Consider the following 15671-nt stretch of genomic DNA (forward strand, 5'->3'; position numbering starts at 1 on the left):
GTGCCTATGCTGACCAGATACAGCTCTTTCCAGACAACCTGATAATATGCCTGAGTCACCTTGCCTTGGCCTCCTGCCTCCCTCACGTCCTCCTCCCCCACTTTGAAAGAAGTCCTCCTCCTGGAGGTACACTTTTCAAATGCAAACCAACCGATCCAGAGTCCACACTCTAAACTCTCTCATTAGGCTCTCACATTCAGGCCACTATACACTTACCCGAATCACCCCAGAACCAAGTACCAAATCACTAGGGACAGCCCCTATGCCCCAGAGCTCACTGAACTTATTCCTGCTAACCAATCCCAAGTCTGCCTACCCTGCTTCACCCATTCCTTTGCAAGAAAATCACAATAAAGACTCTTGCCCAGTTCCTCCCTGACTGTTCCTGACTGTTCCCAGTGCTTACCCGTGTTGCCATCATGGCATGGCATGTCCCCTTTTCTTAGGAACTGTGAGTGATAAACTATTTTTCAATGGCAGCTGCGTCCTGATCTGTTTGCCTTCCTATACATTACATTTTCTGTTAACACACTATATTTTTAAAACAGTCTTAAACATATGAAAAGAAGCTCCACTCCGTGCATTTTAAGAGAAATGTAAATGAGAACTATGATGAGATAACATTTTCCTTTCATCAGAGTGACAAAGTTCAAAAAGTTAGATAGTGCACAGTGTTAGTATGAGCAAAGTCACATTCATTTCTTGTTCCTGGGAGCATAAATTATTACAGCCTCTATGGAGAGCACTTTAGCAATAACAGTGAAATTTCAGAATATATAAATTCACGATCTGGCAATTCTACTCGTGGGTATATACTTAAAAGAATTGAGAGTTTGGATCTTTTTTAAAAAATTTTTATTTATTTATTTGACACAGAGCAAGAGAGGGAACATAAGCAGGGGGAGGGAGAGAAGGAGAAGCAGGCTTCCTGCTGAGCAAGGAACCCGATTAGGGGCTCCATCCCAGGACCCTGGGATCATGACCCATGCTGAAGGCAGACGCTTAATTGACTGAGCCACCCAGGTGCCCCTGAAAGGGTGGGTCTTAAAGAGATATTTGTATACCTTGTTCATAGCAACATTATTTATAACAGCTAACAAGTGGAAATCACCCAAGTGTCCACAGACAGATGAATGGATAAACACAATATGGTATATACATACAATGGAATATTATTATTCAGTTTTAAAACAGACAGAAATCCTGTCATCCTGCAACATGGATCGAACAACACCAGTTTGAACTGCGTGGATCCACTTATACATGGGTTTTTTTCAATATTGAAACACAGTACAGTACTGTAAATGTATTTTTTTCTTTCTTATAATTTCCTTAATAACATTCTTTTTCTCTAGCTGACTTTATTATAAGAATGCAGTGTACAATATATATAACATGCAAAATATACGTTCATCTACTATTTATGTTATTACTGTGGCCAAGAGTAGACTTCTAGTAATTAAGTTCTGGGGAGGAGTCAAAAGTTATATGTGGATTTTCAACTGTGCAGGGGGATTGGCACCCCTAACCCCCGTGTTGTTCAAGGGCAAATGTATATTCAAATAGTTCTTGGGTTACTGAAGCTACAGTTTCACAAAATGCATGTTCTCTACAGTGCACCACAAGCTTTCAAAAGTCAGCTTACTTTCTCTCTCAAGAACATTCTCAAAGGAAAAAGTAATATGATTAAGTATTTCTTCCTAATCCTTATTTTAAAAAGTAACATCTGTTCACAGTGACAATTAAAAAAAAAATCATCTGCATTTAGATTTTTTTCTTTTTAAAGTAGGCTCCAGCATGGGGCTTGAACCATAAACCAGAGATCAAGACCTGAGCTGAGATTAAGAGGCGATTAGGAGGCAGAGACTTAACCGGCTGAGCCACCCAGAAGTCCCTTCAGATTATTATTTTTAATATTTAACCAACTTGCTGTAACAATTTAGCTAAAGAATCAATGAAAAATACAGAGGTAATTAAAATGTTATTCAATATGTAATGAAAAATAAACACAGGCACGCGCACGCATAAACAAACTAGGTCCACATTATGTCTGTAAAAGCATCAAAAAAGAGAAAGGGAAACTAAGGACAATTAACCACACAGAGGAAGGGACAGATGAGCTGTTGGAGGGTAGGGTCTTTGTGGCATTTGCCTCTGATTCTCGGGCCTGAGTCTGGTATGCGCTCCACGCGCAGTAGATTTTAGAATCAGTAAAGGAAGTTCATCTCAGAGAGGAGGCAGAGGAACCATTAATTCTTCTCTGTCCTTGATTTTCAAGTCTTTTCTGACTCCCACTTGCCACTGATCACATGTTCAGATAGCAGAGTTTTTCTGACAACACCCTGGATTTCCTAGCCAGAATCAACCTTCATGTTTTTTCATTTCAAAAGTGCCAAGTATAAAGATATCCTAACGTGGAACTTTCTTTTCTCTTTCCCAGACTCTTCTGTGGTGCATGGTTTTACTAATTGAATTTAGGGGTGTTAATCTACTTTGCAAAGTGGAATGTGGCCTGTAGTTTTATAATCCTAATATAAAACTTTAATCTTTGTAAATAGATTATTAGCCATGTCAAAACCACAAACGTTTAAGTGCATTCCAAGCATGTTCCAAAGTCTTTTCCATACTGGAAAGATTTTTAAATTTACACCTTACTGTCAGAGGTTAAAAAAAAAAACAAAAACCCACCCCAGACCAAAAAACTTTATGGAAAACATTGAACCCCTCTGTATTGTTTATTAAGTTATCAGTCTGTTTAAAGTTTCTTGACAGCCAAAAAAAATCTTGAAAAATTACTCTCGCCAGGCTGCCTGGATGTCTAAAGAACAAGTGAAAATAGGCCAACAATAGCAAGACTTGTAGAGATTTTAAAAAGAGATTGAGTAGTTGTTTTTTTTTTTTAATGCTTATCCTCCACATACAGCTATTAATGAAGTGTGATAAATAAGAAAAGGATAGGGAAGCTAAGGGGAAATATTTAAATAGAACATTAAATATTTACCTGTATTTTTTTCTTTTAATATACAGTTTACTTTAAACGTCAATTTGTAAAATCCTAAAATAGTAGTGTTTAAATGTATAAATGCCCAGTGAAGAAAGTCAGATGAAATTTGCACTATGGTAGGAGACAGGATTCCTTGGTTGGCTCTGTACTTGTCCAGCTGCTCAGCTCAGGGCATGTCTCAACCTTTCAGAACTTTAAGATAAAATAATATCTTAAAATTCCTATTCCTTATGGAATCACTATGGGAATTAAATTACACACTTAAAACTACATTGACTTTCAGCTCCTTGAGGGTGAGGATCTTTTTTTTTTTTTTTTAAAGATTTTATTTTTTATTATTTATTTGACAGAGAGAGATCACAAGTAGGCAGAGAGGCAGGCAGAGAGAGAGAGGAGGAAGCAGGCTCCCTGCTGAGCAGAGAGCCCGATGTGGGGCTCGATCCCAGGACCCTGAAATCATGACCTGAGCCGAAGGCAGTGGCTTAACCCACTGAGCCACCCAGGCACCCGAGGGTGAGGATCTTATATTTTCACCCTTGTAAACAGTTACTTGATTAATTCATGTATGAAAGAAATAAAAGTCATTTTCACTCTTGAAAAACATTTTAAATTTCGTTACAGATTAACCCAAGACACTCCTCAGTTCCTTTAAGAGGGCAAACCTAGAAAATGAAGGAAGCTTTAGTAGTATCAGAAAATCACTAATATTTTCAGTAACAATCAGAAATTTTTATTAAAAATTCCTCAAGTTATTTAATCTGTTACCAGCCTTAGGAAAATGAAAGGTATAAAGAATAAGAAGGTATCTTTTGAACATGTGACTATCCCAGTAAAAGTAGGGACTTAAGTAAATGATGGCAACAACTTTTTATAAACATAGTGGTAGAAGTGCTGTTAAATATACATAAAAAGCAATCTGCAAACCTTTCAGAAAGCAATCTATTAAGACATTTTTATGTCTATATATCCAGCCCAAGGACTAAGATTAGACCTGTTGCCTCTTCTGAATTCTCTGTCACTTAGAATACCATAATCCAGCTACTTTCCTGAATCAGAAATCTAAGCATCAGTTCAGACTCTTTCCTCTTCCTCACTCCCCTCCTCCCTCTGTCCATTCAGACACTAAGTCCAGCATTTTCTACTTCCTTAATATCTCACCTGTATGTATTCTGTCCCTTTCCTATTGCCACTACCTTGGTTCGGTCTCTCATTTTATCTTACCTTGATCACCAAAATGGCATTCTAATTGGTGATATGGCAGGAATGGAAAATAGACAAATTCAGTAGGTATTTAAGAAAGCCAACTAATAGAATATAGGACAAAACATTTAGAAGGAGAGAATGAATTGAGTTCTGAGTGTGTGTAGCTTGAGGTACCCTCGGGTCATTTGGTAAAGATATTCTCGGTACCTGCGTGTATGGGTGTCAGGAAAGCTTAAGGACAGAAAAGTAGGTTCATAGTGGACACTGTGAATTTGGCTGAAATGTCTCCTTTCATGTCCTCCTCCTCCAAAAAGCTTTTTCCAGATCATCCCACTCCTACAGTGGTTGTTCCTTGCATTCAATTCTGACAGCTCTGACGGGTTCACAATTAAATGTTGCCTTTTGTTGGTATTTATTATTTCAGGTTTGTTTTTCCCAAATTAAGCTTTTAGAGAATAGTGACCTTTTATATGCTTTAGACCTATGGATGCCTATTGTGTCTGGTGCTTCGCCACATACAAGAGGCACTCAAAACAAAGAAGGAGCTGAAGGGATAAATTAGATTTTAGTGATTTTAATGATAACCATGATAAACATCTCCTAGCACAGAGCTTGCACATAATGGGCACTGAATTAATATCTGTGAAATGGATTGAGACTTAAAGTTTCCCAAGGCTCTTCAAAAACTTCTTGATATCTCAGTGGCTTCCAAATCTGACATGCCATAACACTTGGACACAAATATATTTATTATACATTTTGTAAGAAGTCCAACAGTTCATAGTTTTATACATAACCTGTTTCAGTGAAAAGGTCATGCATCGGCAAGCCTAGTCCATCTTCATCTCCTTGTCCACATGACTTGAACCCCCCCCCCCCACTGTACTTTTACAGAATTTCACATTCTATATTGATGCACACTTCTGCATCCTTAGTGTTTCCCTCCAACGTTCACATTGCCCCCTCGTGCCTCCCAAATGCTCCTGTGCTACCTTCGCTCTTCACAGGTCAAAGACTTAACTCTGATTGACACAAGAATTATTTTCAGGAAACGAAGAGAAGGAATGTTCTTGGTGAAAAACGAAAAGCCAAAAGGCTCAGGCAAGATAACTGCATATTTGGATTTTGGACCTTCTTAAGACAAGAATGGCTTTATGGCTTCCAAGTCTTGGGAAAACTTTGACACTTGACACACCGACACTTGATGCCTGAAGTCCTACTTACAAATCAGTGGTACTTTACATAACCATGTACAGACAGAAATAGAAATCCTAAGTTGAAGAATATCATGACAGCTATAACTTATGTTCAACAGCATCTAGTATGATGCTTTAAACAGAGAGACACACAAACTCTTTGTTGAAAAAAAGTATTTTCTCATGCTACATATTTACTGCTTGTCTCTGTGCAAAGTCTTGAGCCAGGTACTGTACTGGATACAAATAACACAACACATAATCCTTGCCACTGTATTAGACAACAAGAGTTATAAATGGTCCCTCAGAGTGTATGTTGGTATATAATCTTTTTGGAAAACTATCTGAAGTTATCTACTAAAGGTGTATGTGAACCAAGACTATGAGACAGTAACCCCACTCCTAGTTATACACCCCAAATAAATGAATCCATAAGTATAAGTCATGTACAGGAATGACCATGGAATTTTATAATCATCCAAAGGAGGAAACAGCCCCAATCTCTAAACAGAATAGAATGGACAAGCAAATTAGGGCCTATTTACGTATAAGAACACTATAGAACAGTAATAAAGAATGAACTACTGCCACACACTGTGCTGTGATGAATTCCAAAGACATAATGGTGAGCAAAGAAACCAGACACAAAGAAACTCATACTGTAGGATTCCATCTATGGAATCAGAAGAGGCAAAACGGATGTGTAGTGATAAATAAGAATTCTGGTTCGCTTTGGTGGGAGCAATGACTAGGAAGAGTCTCAAGGAGACATATTGTGGTCTATGTGGGAATATGGCAGAAATGGAGTACGGATAAATTCGAGAGATATTGCGAAGAGATATTTAACTCTCAAACTGACAAAGAGAACACAGAAGGAGAATCGGGATTGGGAGGAGAATGATGAATTTGGTTCTGAATGGATTGGTTATAGGAATAGGTGAACATTCACCAAACTACACATTGATCATTTGTGAGGATCACTGTATATATGTTATGTAACAAAAAATATGTTTTTGTTAACAAAAAATTTTTAAATAAAAATAAAATAGAGCAAATTTTCAGTAAGACAAGAAAAACCTATGGATGGTAGGCAGCGATGGTAGAGTTGGGGAGCAGATGTCCCGCATTAACCCACACAGTCCACTGCTGGGAACCACGTGGCTTAGTTCCCAAGCACCACTTGGAACATTCATCCCAAAGTGTGAATTAACACAGTGTAGATCCTACCCTGTTAGGTCTTATTGATTAATACAATAATTCTTCCCTTTATTGATTAACACAATCAGTGCAGAATTCTAAATTTTCCATGCAAAATATTATAGGAAAAGAAGATATTCAATAAATATCTTTTCATAACCTAGTAACACATGACAGTTTTGGCCTACAAATGCTCGAGCAGTTGAGAAGTTACAGGAAACACTGGCTAAATGTTTCCAAGGACACGGGAATGGAGTTGGCCTCTAAAAGGTGAGGAACAGATGCAGGGGTTTCAAAGTATGACCTATACAGATATTTGATTTGATTTCTTTTAGTGTGAGTAGCACAGTCTTTCAAGGTGCAGGGTGATTAGGAGTATTTCTGGACGGCCATAACCTTGCATTGTGCTTTGCGAATATGTGCCAGTTTCCTCGGCATCTGAGTGGGGTAAAGTCCCTGTGAAGGAGTGCCCCATAAACAGAAGATAACAAGAGGCTAAGTGAATTATTAGACTGTACACGTGGTTTGGGCCCAGACCACATAGTGCCATGAATGCCATACTGAACATATTCCGCAGGCAGTGTTAAATGAGACCATGCCCTCTGTGCTTTGGTGGTGTGGGCCAATTGTGTGACCAGCATTAATAACAATAAATGGTGTAAGCAGCTTCAGGTTCTTTCCCTGTGATGCCAGGCACTAGACCTTTGGAAGTAGATTTCTGACTGCTTGCTTTCAGTTGCCATCTGAGCTCTTATGACTCTGCAAATACAGCTTCTGTTTAGATAACCAAAGGAGGGAAGCTTATATAAAGTAGGTCAAAAATTTTGTTTGGATTCATAAATCTAAGAGGAATGTTGAAAGAATTAGCAAATAAAGCTATAGATGCCAAGTGGATTAATTTCAATGGTGTTTTCTATGGAAATAAAGTTGACACCAATAATCATTCGGCAAGGTTTTGTTGGCTTAAGGGACAGCTGTCATGGAGTGAAATTACTGATTTCATTACTGATGTAATTTTACACTACTCCAAAGGGTAGATAAGACAGTTCTTTGACGCTATAATCTAAAGTATCCACCTTCTCAGGCGCTGGTCATACCCAATGATTAATAACTACCATTTCTGCATACATGTATACTGAGAGACTCTTGATATTTAATAAATTGTTTCGTAGAAAAGGAAAAGTCGTCCTAAGTTCTCCTTTGACTTTACAAACAAGACTTTCAGGCTTCTTTATCTGTGCCCTAAAAACCTTGACTATAATTTTTATTATTAGCATCACATTTACTAGAAATGAATTCTAGTTTAGCCTTATTTTTATTTGATACAATTGTTAAGGGTAGTGGTATAAAAGTAGAAACTTGGGGCACTTGGGTGGCTCAGTGAGTTAAGCCTCTGCCTTCATCTCAGGTCATGATCTCAGGGTCCTGGGATGGAGCCCTGAATCAAGCTCTCTGCTCAGCAGGGAGCCTGCTGCCCCCTCTCTCTCTGTCTGCCTCCCTGCCTACTTGTGATCTCTCTCTCTCTGTCAAATAATTAAATAAAAGCTTTTAAATAAATAAATAAAAGTAGAAACTCTACTGCAAAAATTTTGATGTATAATGGATTTTAGCAGAAATAGAGAAACCTGCTTACTTAAAAGTATTAAGACTAGAGATGTGGATTCATGGTTTTAAATATATAAATACAGATAAAGAAAAAAATCATATTTCCTTTTTTTCTTTTTCTTTTTTTTCTTTCTTTCTTTTTTTTGCTTCTCTGCTAATAGGGGGCAGTGTATTTCATCAATGTTCTACTGCTCTAGCTACATTTTGTTAGGTACATGTTGATTGTTCTACAATTGTATGTTAAGATCTTTTATCTTCACTTTATGGGTGTAAATGTAGTATAGTCAATAATGAAAGAAATTTGCTTTTTTATTTCATTTACCAACCTATAGAATGTACTTAAATGACTGCATATATGCAAATATTTATTATGCTATAAAAGTGTCAGAACTACTATGTTAGTCCAGGATTCTATGATAAGACTTCAGAAGAGAGGGTGGGGACTATTTTATTTTAAAGTGCTTCAAACTGTGTGTATTGCCTACAGGTTACATGTGATAAGTCATCTTGATAATATTAGCTTCACCTGATTTTTAAGCTGATAATGACTCAGGTCTTAGTACAGTAATACGTGAAGGGAAACATACCTCTTGCAGACAAATAAAGGCTGGAGTTGTAGATAAATCAACACACCGCTCATCTTGGATATTAATTGTGGGTGCTACAGCATAAATGGGGTCCTCTTGATCCTTTTTCTCTGTCTCCTCTTCCTCTTCTTGTTCTGTGTCTGTAGCACTGTCTTCCATTTTTCACAATTCTAAAATAAAACCATTCCAGATTCAGCTACTTAGGGATGGTGTCACCTATAATATCAAATTAGTGGAAAATAATAAAAGCAAGCAAAAATCAACTGGAGTAAGCTACTCTCCAATGAAATTATAGGTCAGTACACTTAGCTGCAGATAAATTATTATGAAGGCTGCTCGGTTATAAAGATAGTCTCCATTGCTACACTCAAATCAATAACTCTAATTTAAAAAAAGCTATTGTTGCATTAATTTGAAAATAATGATATAACTAGAATGTAAGTTCCATGAGAGCAGAAACCTAATTGCGTTTACTGAGCATTATAGTTAGCACTCAATTACTACTCATTGATTGGGTGGGAAAAAAAATAACATTCACCCTTACAATATAACACAAAGTTAATTCAAATTATTTTGGGGAAATTAAAAACCAACACCATGCGGTGGCTAACACTGCCTCAGGCATGCACCTTGTACCTGCGCACCTGCCCAAAAGCTTAATTGCTCGATGCCTGTATTCCTGCTGGGGCCACAGGGCAAGCCTACGCTTGCAGGTCCCGCCTGGGCCCTCAGCTATGTATCTGCTGCCCGTGTGCATGCTTAATTGTCCTGTCGAGCTTTCGGGCTTCATTTACAAAACATCAGCTCAAGAATAAAATTAAGGATATCAAGATGGTGACCCCAGAGCATTAAACCATGCTCAAGCCTTTGGGAGGACGGATCCTTGCATGACTGCGCAAGTCATGGAGGCGGCCATTGATTTACTGCGCATTGATTTGCTCACATATTCAAGGCGACCTGTCTTGGTCTAAAAGGACCTGTCTTGGCCTGCAAGGTCTCTCCCAGCCCATTTTGGTGGCATTGGGATCATTGCTTCTCAGAGAGCTGGTAAGGAGACTCAATTGCATTAAAAAAAAAAAAAAAGCCAATCTAATCTTTTGCTCTTTTGATCTCTGACCCATGTGAATCTGCACTTAACAGAAGAGTAAACTTGCACTTTTCTCTTGCCAGAGAACATACATCAAACTGTCATAAATTAAAGGTCCGGATCTTCTGTTAAATATCTCTCATCTCTCACGTCTATCTTATCAGATTAGCTGCTCCTTGATGATGGGATCCCCATTCTTTTAATAGGGAAAGCATGTTCTGTAATATGAATCTGGAAGGCATGGTAGGCTCTGGCTCCTAAATTTATTCGTCAAGTGGCCATAGGCATGCCATTTATTCATTCAGTTTCCTTTCCTCCTCTCTGAAATGGGGGTCACAGTAATTTTTCTGTTTCATAAAGAATGGACACAAATTAAATGGCATCACCCCTGTGGATTTTAGCTTCCATTCTACTATCTCTAATTCTCTACCACAGACATAAATTACACATGCGCTTATTTTCCTCTTCTTGCTGCAAAAATACTTCACAGGTGGTAGCATGTACTTCCCTCAGGAGGCACTAAATGTCTGGTTGTCTGTTTTGTTTTGCTTTGGCTTCATTTGGTTGTCTTTCTACATATGATATTAATAGCCATTGATATCATTTGGACTCCCACTCCTTTAATACCCACATACTGTTTTCAGTGCCATAAAGCAGTGTTAAAAGAACCTGTTGTTGTTAAGGCATCACAACAATTCAATTTTGGCAATTAATCACAGTTGTCGTTTAAATCTTCAAGGAGCTGTGAAGGTTTGATTACATATCTAGATTTGTTGATGTTTATGAGATACAATATGTTGGTTCAACCATTTCATGGATGAAAACCTGTTAATGACTATCTCAGAAAAATTTTTCCCTCAGAACATTACACCATAACTGTTAATGTCAGCTTTTGCTTTAAGAAATATTTTGAATATGAACAAAAATAACAGACTGACATAATGAATCCTCAAGTATCCATCCACCAGCTCCAATAAATAACAATTCATGGGCAATTTGTTTTGTCTGAACCCTTCCACTTACCCCTCCACTCTCCATATAATTTGGAAGAAAACCCATGCATGTAGACTGAATAATATATCCCTAGGAATTCCAGAATACTGTGCAGAGATTACCTTCATGCTACTGCACACCTGCATGGCCCTCCTTAGTGTGAATGGACCACAAGTCAGTCAAACAACCCCCAAATTATAAACATATGGAATGTTGCCAGTTTTTTGCTATCACAGTTTTACCAAGTACAGTCTGCATATTTATTTTAAAATATGTTTTAAAGGATCTTGGGAGTTTTAGAATGGAGATGGCATTAACATTCAACACTTAATTTCAGGCCATCTTCTCAAAACACTGCACTTAAAATGTGGTAACAAAAAAAAAAACAGGGCACTGTGCTGATTTGTACAGATTCCCCTGTCTGCTCAGTCTCTAGTTTCTTGAAAACATTCCAAATAGTTTCAATCAGGTAAAACATTATACACAGGGAAGCAACAAAAAGACACTGTAACTGAGTTCTGATAGAAATTATCAGACAAACTTTGACCTTTAGAAAAGAAAGGAAGAGTGAGTAGGAAAGAAAGAAAATGGAATAGAGACCAATGTGAAAGTCTCATGTGAATTTAAACCTAAAACACTAATTAATCTAATTAAATAACAGGTTGGAAAGGGCTGAAGGAGATAGCAAAGTTTAACAGATTAAACAAATATTCAATTTCGTTAAACAAATATTCAAATTCATTAATGTAGGATTATATCAAGATCACCATGCTGCAGGCAATATGATTGACAGCTATAAATAAAAAAATAGAATAAAATATATTCTCAGTCTACATGATATAAACAAGAGAATATTTATAAAACATCTAAATTCCTGGTGTAGGAAGAACAACAGACCTATCAAGTATAGTAATTCTAGAAATGTGTATCCCCGTAATACTAAGTCAATTAAGCAAATATTTACTGAGTTCTTTTATGAGGAGCAATAATTTACAAAGAGGCAAGCAATTTACAATATAAAGAGAAATCAAGGCAGGGAATAAGGAGGTCTATATCATACAAGGTAAAGTAAAATAAACCTAAATAAAAAGCAATGTTTTTCTACCAACAATGAGATAAGCCTTTAAAAGCAGGTTGTAGCCTGGAATTTAGATTTTTAATCTATAGGAATTGGAAACCATTACTTTTTTTTTTTTTTTTTTTTTTTTTTTTTGCATTAAAGAGTTATCTGAGCTTGTAAAGGTGTTGGTGATAATGAGAGGAATGTTTTGAAAAGGGTGTGAATTGGAAGGCAAGGAGACAATTTAGTGGTTGTGAGTCAGCACCCTCAGCTGTGGGCAGGAGATAGATTCACTGGTGAGCAAAACCAGACCAGGTGTCTGGCCCCAGGGGCACTCACAGACTGGTGAGCAAGACAGAAATTAATCAGAGAAGCATAGAGATAAAATGTAAAAATGAATATAACTGAAACAGGTGCTGTGAAATCGTGGACCATGGAAACAGGGTTACCTCGTATGGCACATTTCCAGTACACACAATCCTCACAGCAACTGTTAAGTAGCCCAATTGGAAGGTTAGATGCTGAGGACCTGAGCCAAGGCCGTCTGTGCTATGCTATAGGTGTCCCAAGAAGAGACACATGGTTTAATGAGGCTTTCTAGAAGGGAGAGGACATGTACAGAGCATTCACAAATAAACCAAAGGGCTAGTGAAGGAGAAAGGGAGGTTAATTAAAAGTACGAGTCCTATTCCACAAGAACACTGAGCTTCTCTCTTATTCACACTTTGTTTTGGGGTTAAAAGATAAAGCCAAAATAGGAAGTGTCACAAAGAATAATGAAGCAATAAACATCGCAGGGTATGCCTTGTGTTGTAAGACAAACCACTACTTCCTCTTCTCAAAAGCCAAAGAAGTGATCATCATTTTGTGTTTTGATTTTGAACTCTTAAGGAAAATTTTCTGGACAGTTATAAGGAGCAAATCCAAAAATCAAATAGTCCATGCACCAGAGAATGGGTCAGCATACACAAATGATGGTGACTTTTTGAAGATAAAAGGGCAACGCTTGCTTCAAGAAAGATGTAGCAGGAAACCACGCTTTCGATATTACTTACCGCTGAACTAACACAAGTTTTGCTCATTTTGGAGTGGCAGGGTATCATTTAAAGTCAAAAATGATACGGTCCCACACCATTCTTTTTCATAAGTTAGCTCTTCTATCTGCCCCGGAAACATGACCAAGCTCCCTCCCCCAGTGGCCCATTGCTGTGGGTAAGTTACGGGACTCTTTCTACAGGAACTCAGAGCTGGACCTGCTGGAGGAAGGGAGATGTCTGGGACAACTATTTTGCTTGTTTCAGTTTCCTATAGTTATTTAAAAACATAGAAATGTCAAAATGGGGGTGCTTGGGTGGCTCAGTCAGTGAAACGTCTGTCTTTGGCTCAGGTTATGATCCCAGGGTCCTAGGATGGAGCCCTGCGTCGTCGGGCTCCCTGCTCAGCGGGGAATCTGCTTCTCCCTCTGCCTCTCCCCCTGCTTGTGTTCTCTCTCTGACAAATGAATTAAAATCTTAAAAAAAAAAAAAGGGAAATGTCAAAATGAGGTTTCAAAAACTGTGGTATATTTAAAGTTATATGACAAGTGCCTCTCAGTCCTGTTAGTGTATCTCTGTGATTATATACATGTTCTCTTTTAGAGATAAGATTAAAAGTCAGCATCAAAGCCCCTTTCTGAAAGGCCTCTGGTCTACACATCACAGGCTCAGAATATTAGGCAACGGATTCCAGATGCAGCCTACAGTTACCTCAGATCCACTTAATCCAACAACAACATCACCAGATACTACCAGCTCAGGAGTCCTAAATGCAACAATCACTGCACTTGTTCATGGGTAGAGCTTTTTTTTTTTTCCTGTACAATTACATAATCCCCATTATTATTATACAAAGACATGGTTAGACTTGAAACATTTTTTTAAAGATACAGACTTCAGGTCCTGTTTTTAAGAAGGAGGGTGAAAAAGCTTTGTCATTCGAAACAAACCTAACAAATCAAACCACAACTTCTTCCTGTTCTTAAAAAAAAAAAAAAAGAAAAAAACAAAACAAAACAAAAAACCCTGCAAAAAAAATTCCAATCTGGTAGAGAAGAAGTAAAACCATTGCAGTTCAGTATGTACAGCTAAAATTTCCCTCATAACTGAAGTGTTAAAGTAACAATGTGGGTTAAAAACACACCTATATACAGACACATATACACAGACATAAAAAAAAAATTCTTGAGAGGAAGCTCCAAGTGCATATCTAGCCTTAAAAGTAAATGTTCACAGTATTAGTTAAGTCTTATATTATATGCATGTGTAACCAATGAGGAGCCTGTTCACTGCCCACGATCCCAGAGAACCAAAGACTGTCACAGGATATGCTCCCTCCTAGGGAGGGCAAAAAGCTGAGAGAGCTCTAGGCCTTCTCCCAACTCATTTCATTGTCCTTTTTGCTTCCCTTTGCATGCTACCCTCCAACCCCAGACACAGACCTGAGAAAAGTTATTCACCTTCTCTTTAAAACTTATTATTTTTTCTGGGGTGCCTGGATGGCTCAGTGGGTTAGGCCCCTGCCTTCGGCTCAGGTCACGATCTTGGGGTCCTGGGATCGAGCCCAAGCATCGGGCTAGACCAAGAAGACCTCTAGCATTGGGCTCTCAACTTGGCAGGGAGCCTGCTTCACCTTCTCTCTGTCTACTTGTGATCTCTGTCTGTCAAATGAATAAATAAATAAAAATAAAAACTATTATTTTTTCTTTTTCTCAGAAACCCACACAGCCGAAATGAGCTTCATATTACTCATTTGTGAATGGGTATAACATATAGGGTCATGATGGGAAGACCATCCATGTGGAAGGCTGTCATAGAAACAGACGTGATTCTTGTCTCTAGTGTAATGCTCCTGGGAGTCCTCATCAGCAGGTGGGCACTCCTGCCTAGTCGTGCGCACCTCTGCACTTAGTAATGACAGTTATATAGCCCTTCACAGCTGAAATGAAGCTTTCCTTCATATTATTTCACTCTGTTCTTGTAACAACCATTTCATAACTATTATTGTCTCCATTTTACAGAAAAGGAAATTGAAGGCTGGAGAATGTAAGTGATGTGCCCACGATCACAATAAGTGATCAGCAATAAGTGTCAGTATTTATTCAAACTCATGTCCACTGGCTCCAAATCCCTTACACTTTGATACTGTATAGGATTCTTGCCATAGCCTTGGTAAAGCCCTTTGCTCTAGCCTCCAATAACGGAAAGCAGGATCAAGGATATAGCAGGCTAAATGAATTTGATTCTGTCACTGCAAAGGTGTAAAGCTAAGACCCCCTTTAGCAAGGAGAAGGTCAATACAATGTAAGTCAATTAAAGACGGTTCCGGTAGAACAGTGATTATTAGACTGTCCATGAAGTGGCGAGATGGGAGCTGTGCAAAACAATAGGCTACAGAACTGGTTGCTATAGTTACAAACCAGAGGAAATCCTTCCCTTACGCAGAGTGTGGCAAGAAGCACTGGTCTCATATCCACAATAATTTACAGTCATTCTGCAAGTCCAGTCAGGCTTTAGAATCTCAAAGGATGGCTGAGAGGCCCTATCAGTTCCCTTAATAGTTACCAAATAATTCGGTAGTGAGCAGAAACAGTTCCAAATCCTGTGGGAGGTTGGAATGCTCAAGTAGGTCTAAAGCTGATAGTCTTCCAGAAGGTCTGTGAATCAGATATTCTAGATGTTTACGTGCAATCTAGAATCTTCAC

General features: G+C 38.2%; 1 protein-coding gene across 1 annotated transcript in view; it reads right to left on the minus strand.

Moving 5' to 3' along the window:
- Nucleotides 1-15671, minus strand: part of CCDC146 (coiled-coil domain containing 146) — a 126333-nt gene that overhangs the window by 91783 nt on the left and 18879 nt on the right. The window contains exon 2 of the mRNA XM_059397570.1: nt 8793-8962. Coding sequence (XP_059253553.1) covers nt 8793-8951 — 159 coding nt within the window. The 5' untranslated portion in view covers nt 8952-8962. The remainder of the gene's footprint in view (nt 1-8792; nt 8963-15671) is intronic.

Source organism: Mustela nigripes, chromosome 4, assembly GCF_022355385.1.
Source record: "Mustela nigripes isolate SB6536 chromosome 4, MUSNIG.SB6536, whole genome shotgun sequence".
Classification (NCBI taxonomy): Eukaryota; Metazoa; Chordata; class Mammalia; order Carnivora; family Mustelidae; genus Mustela; species Mustela nigripes.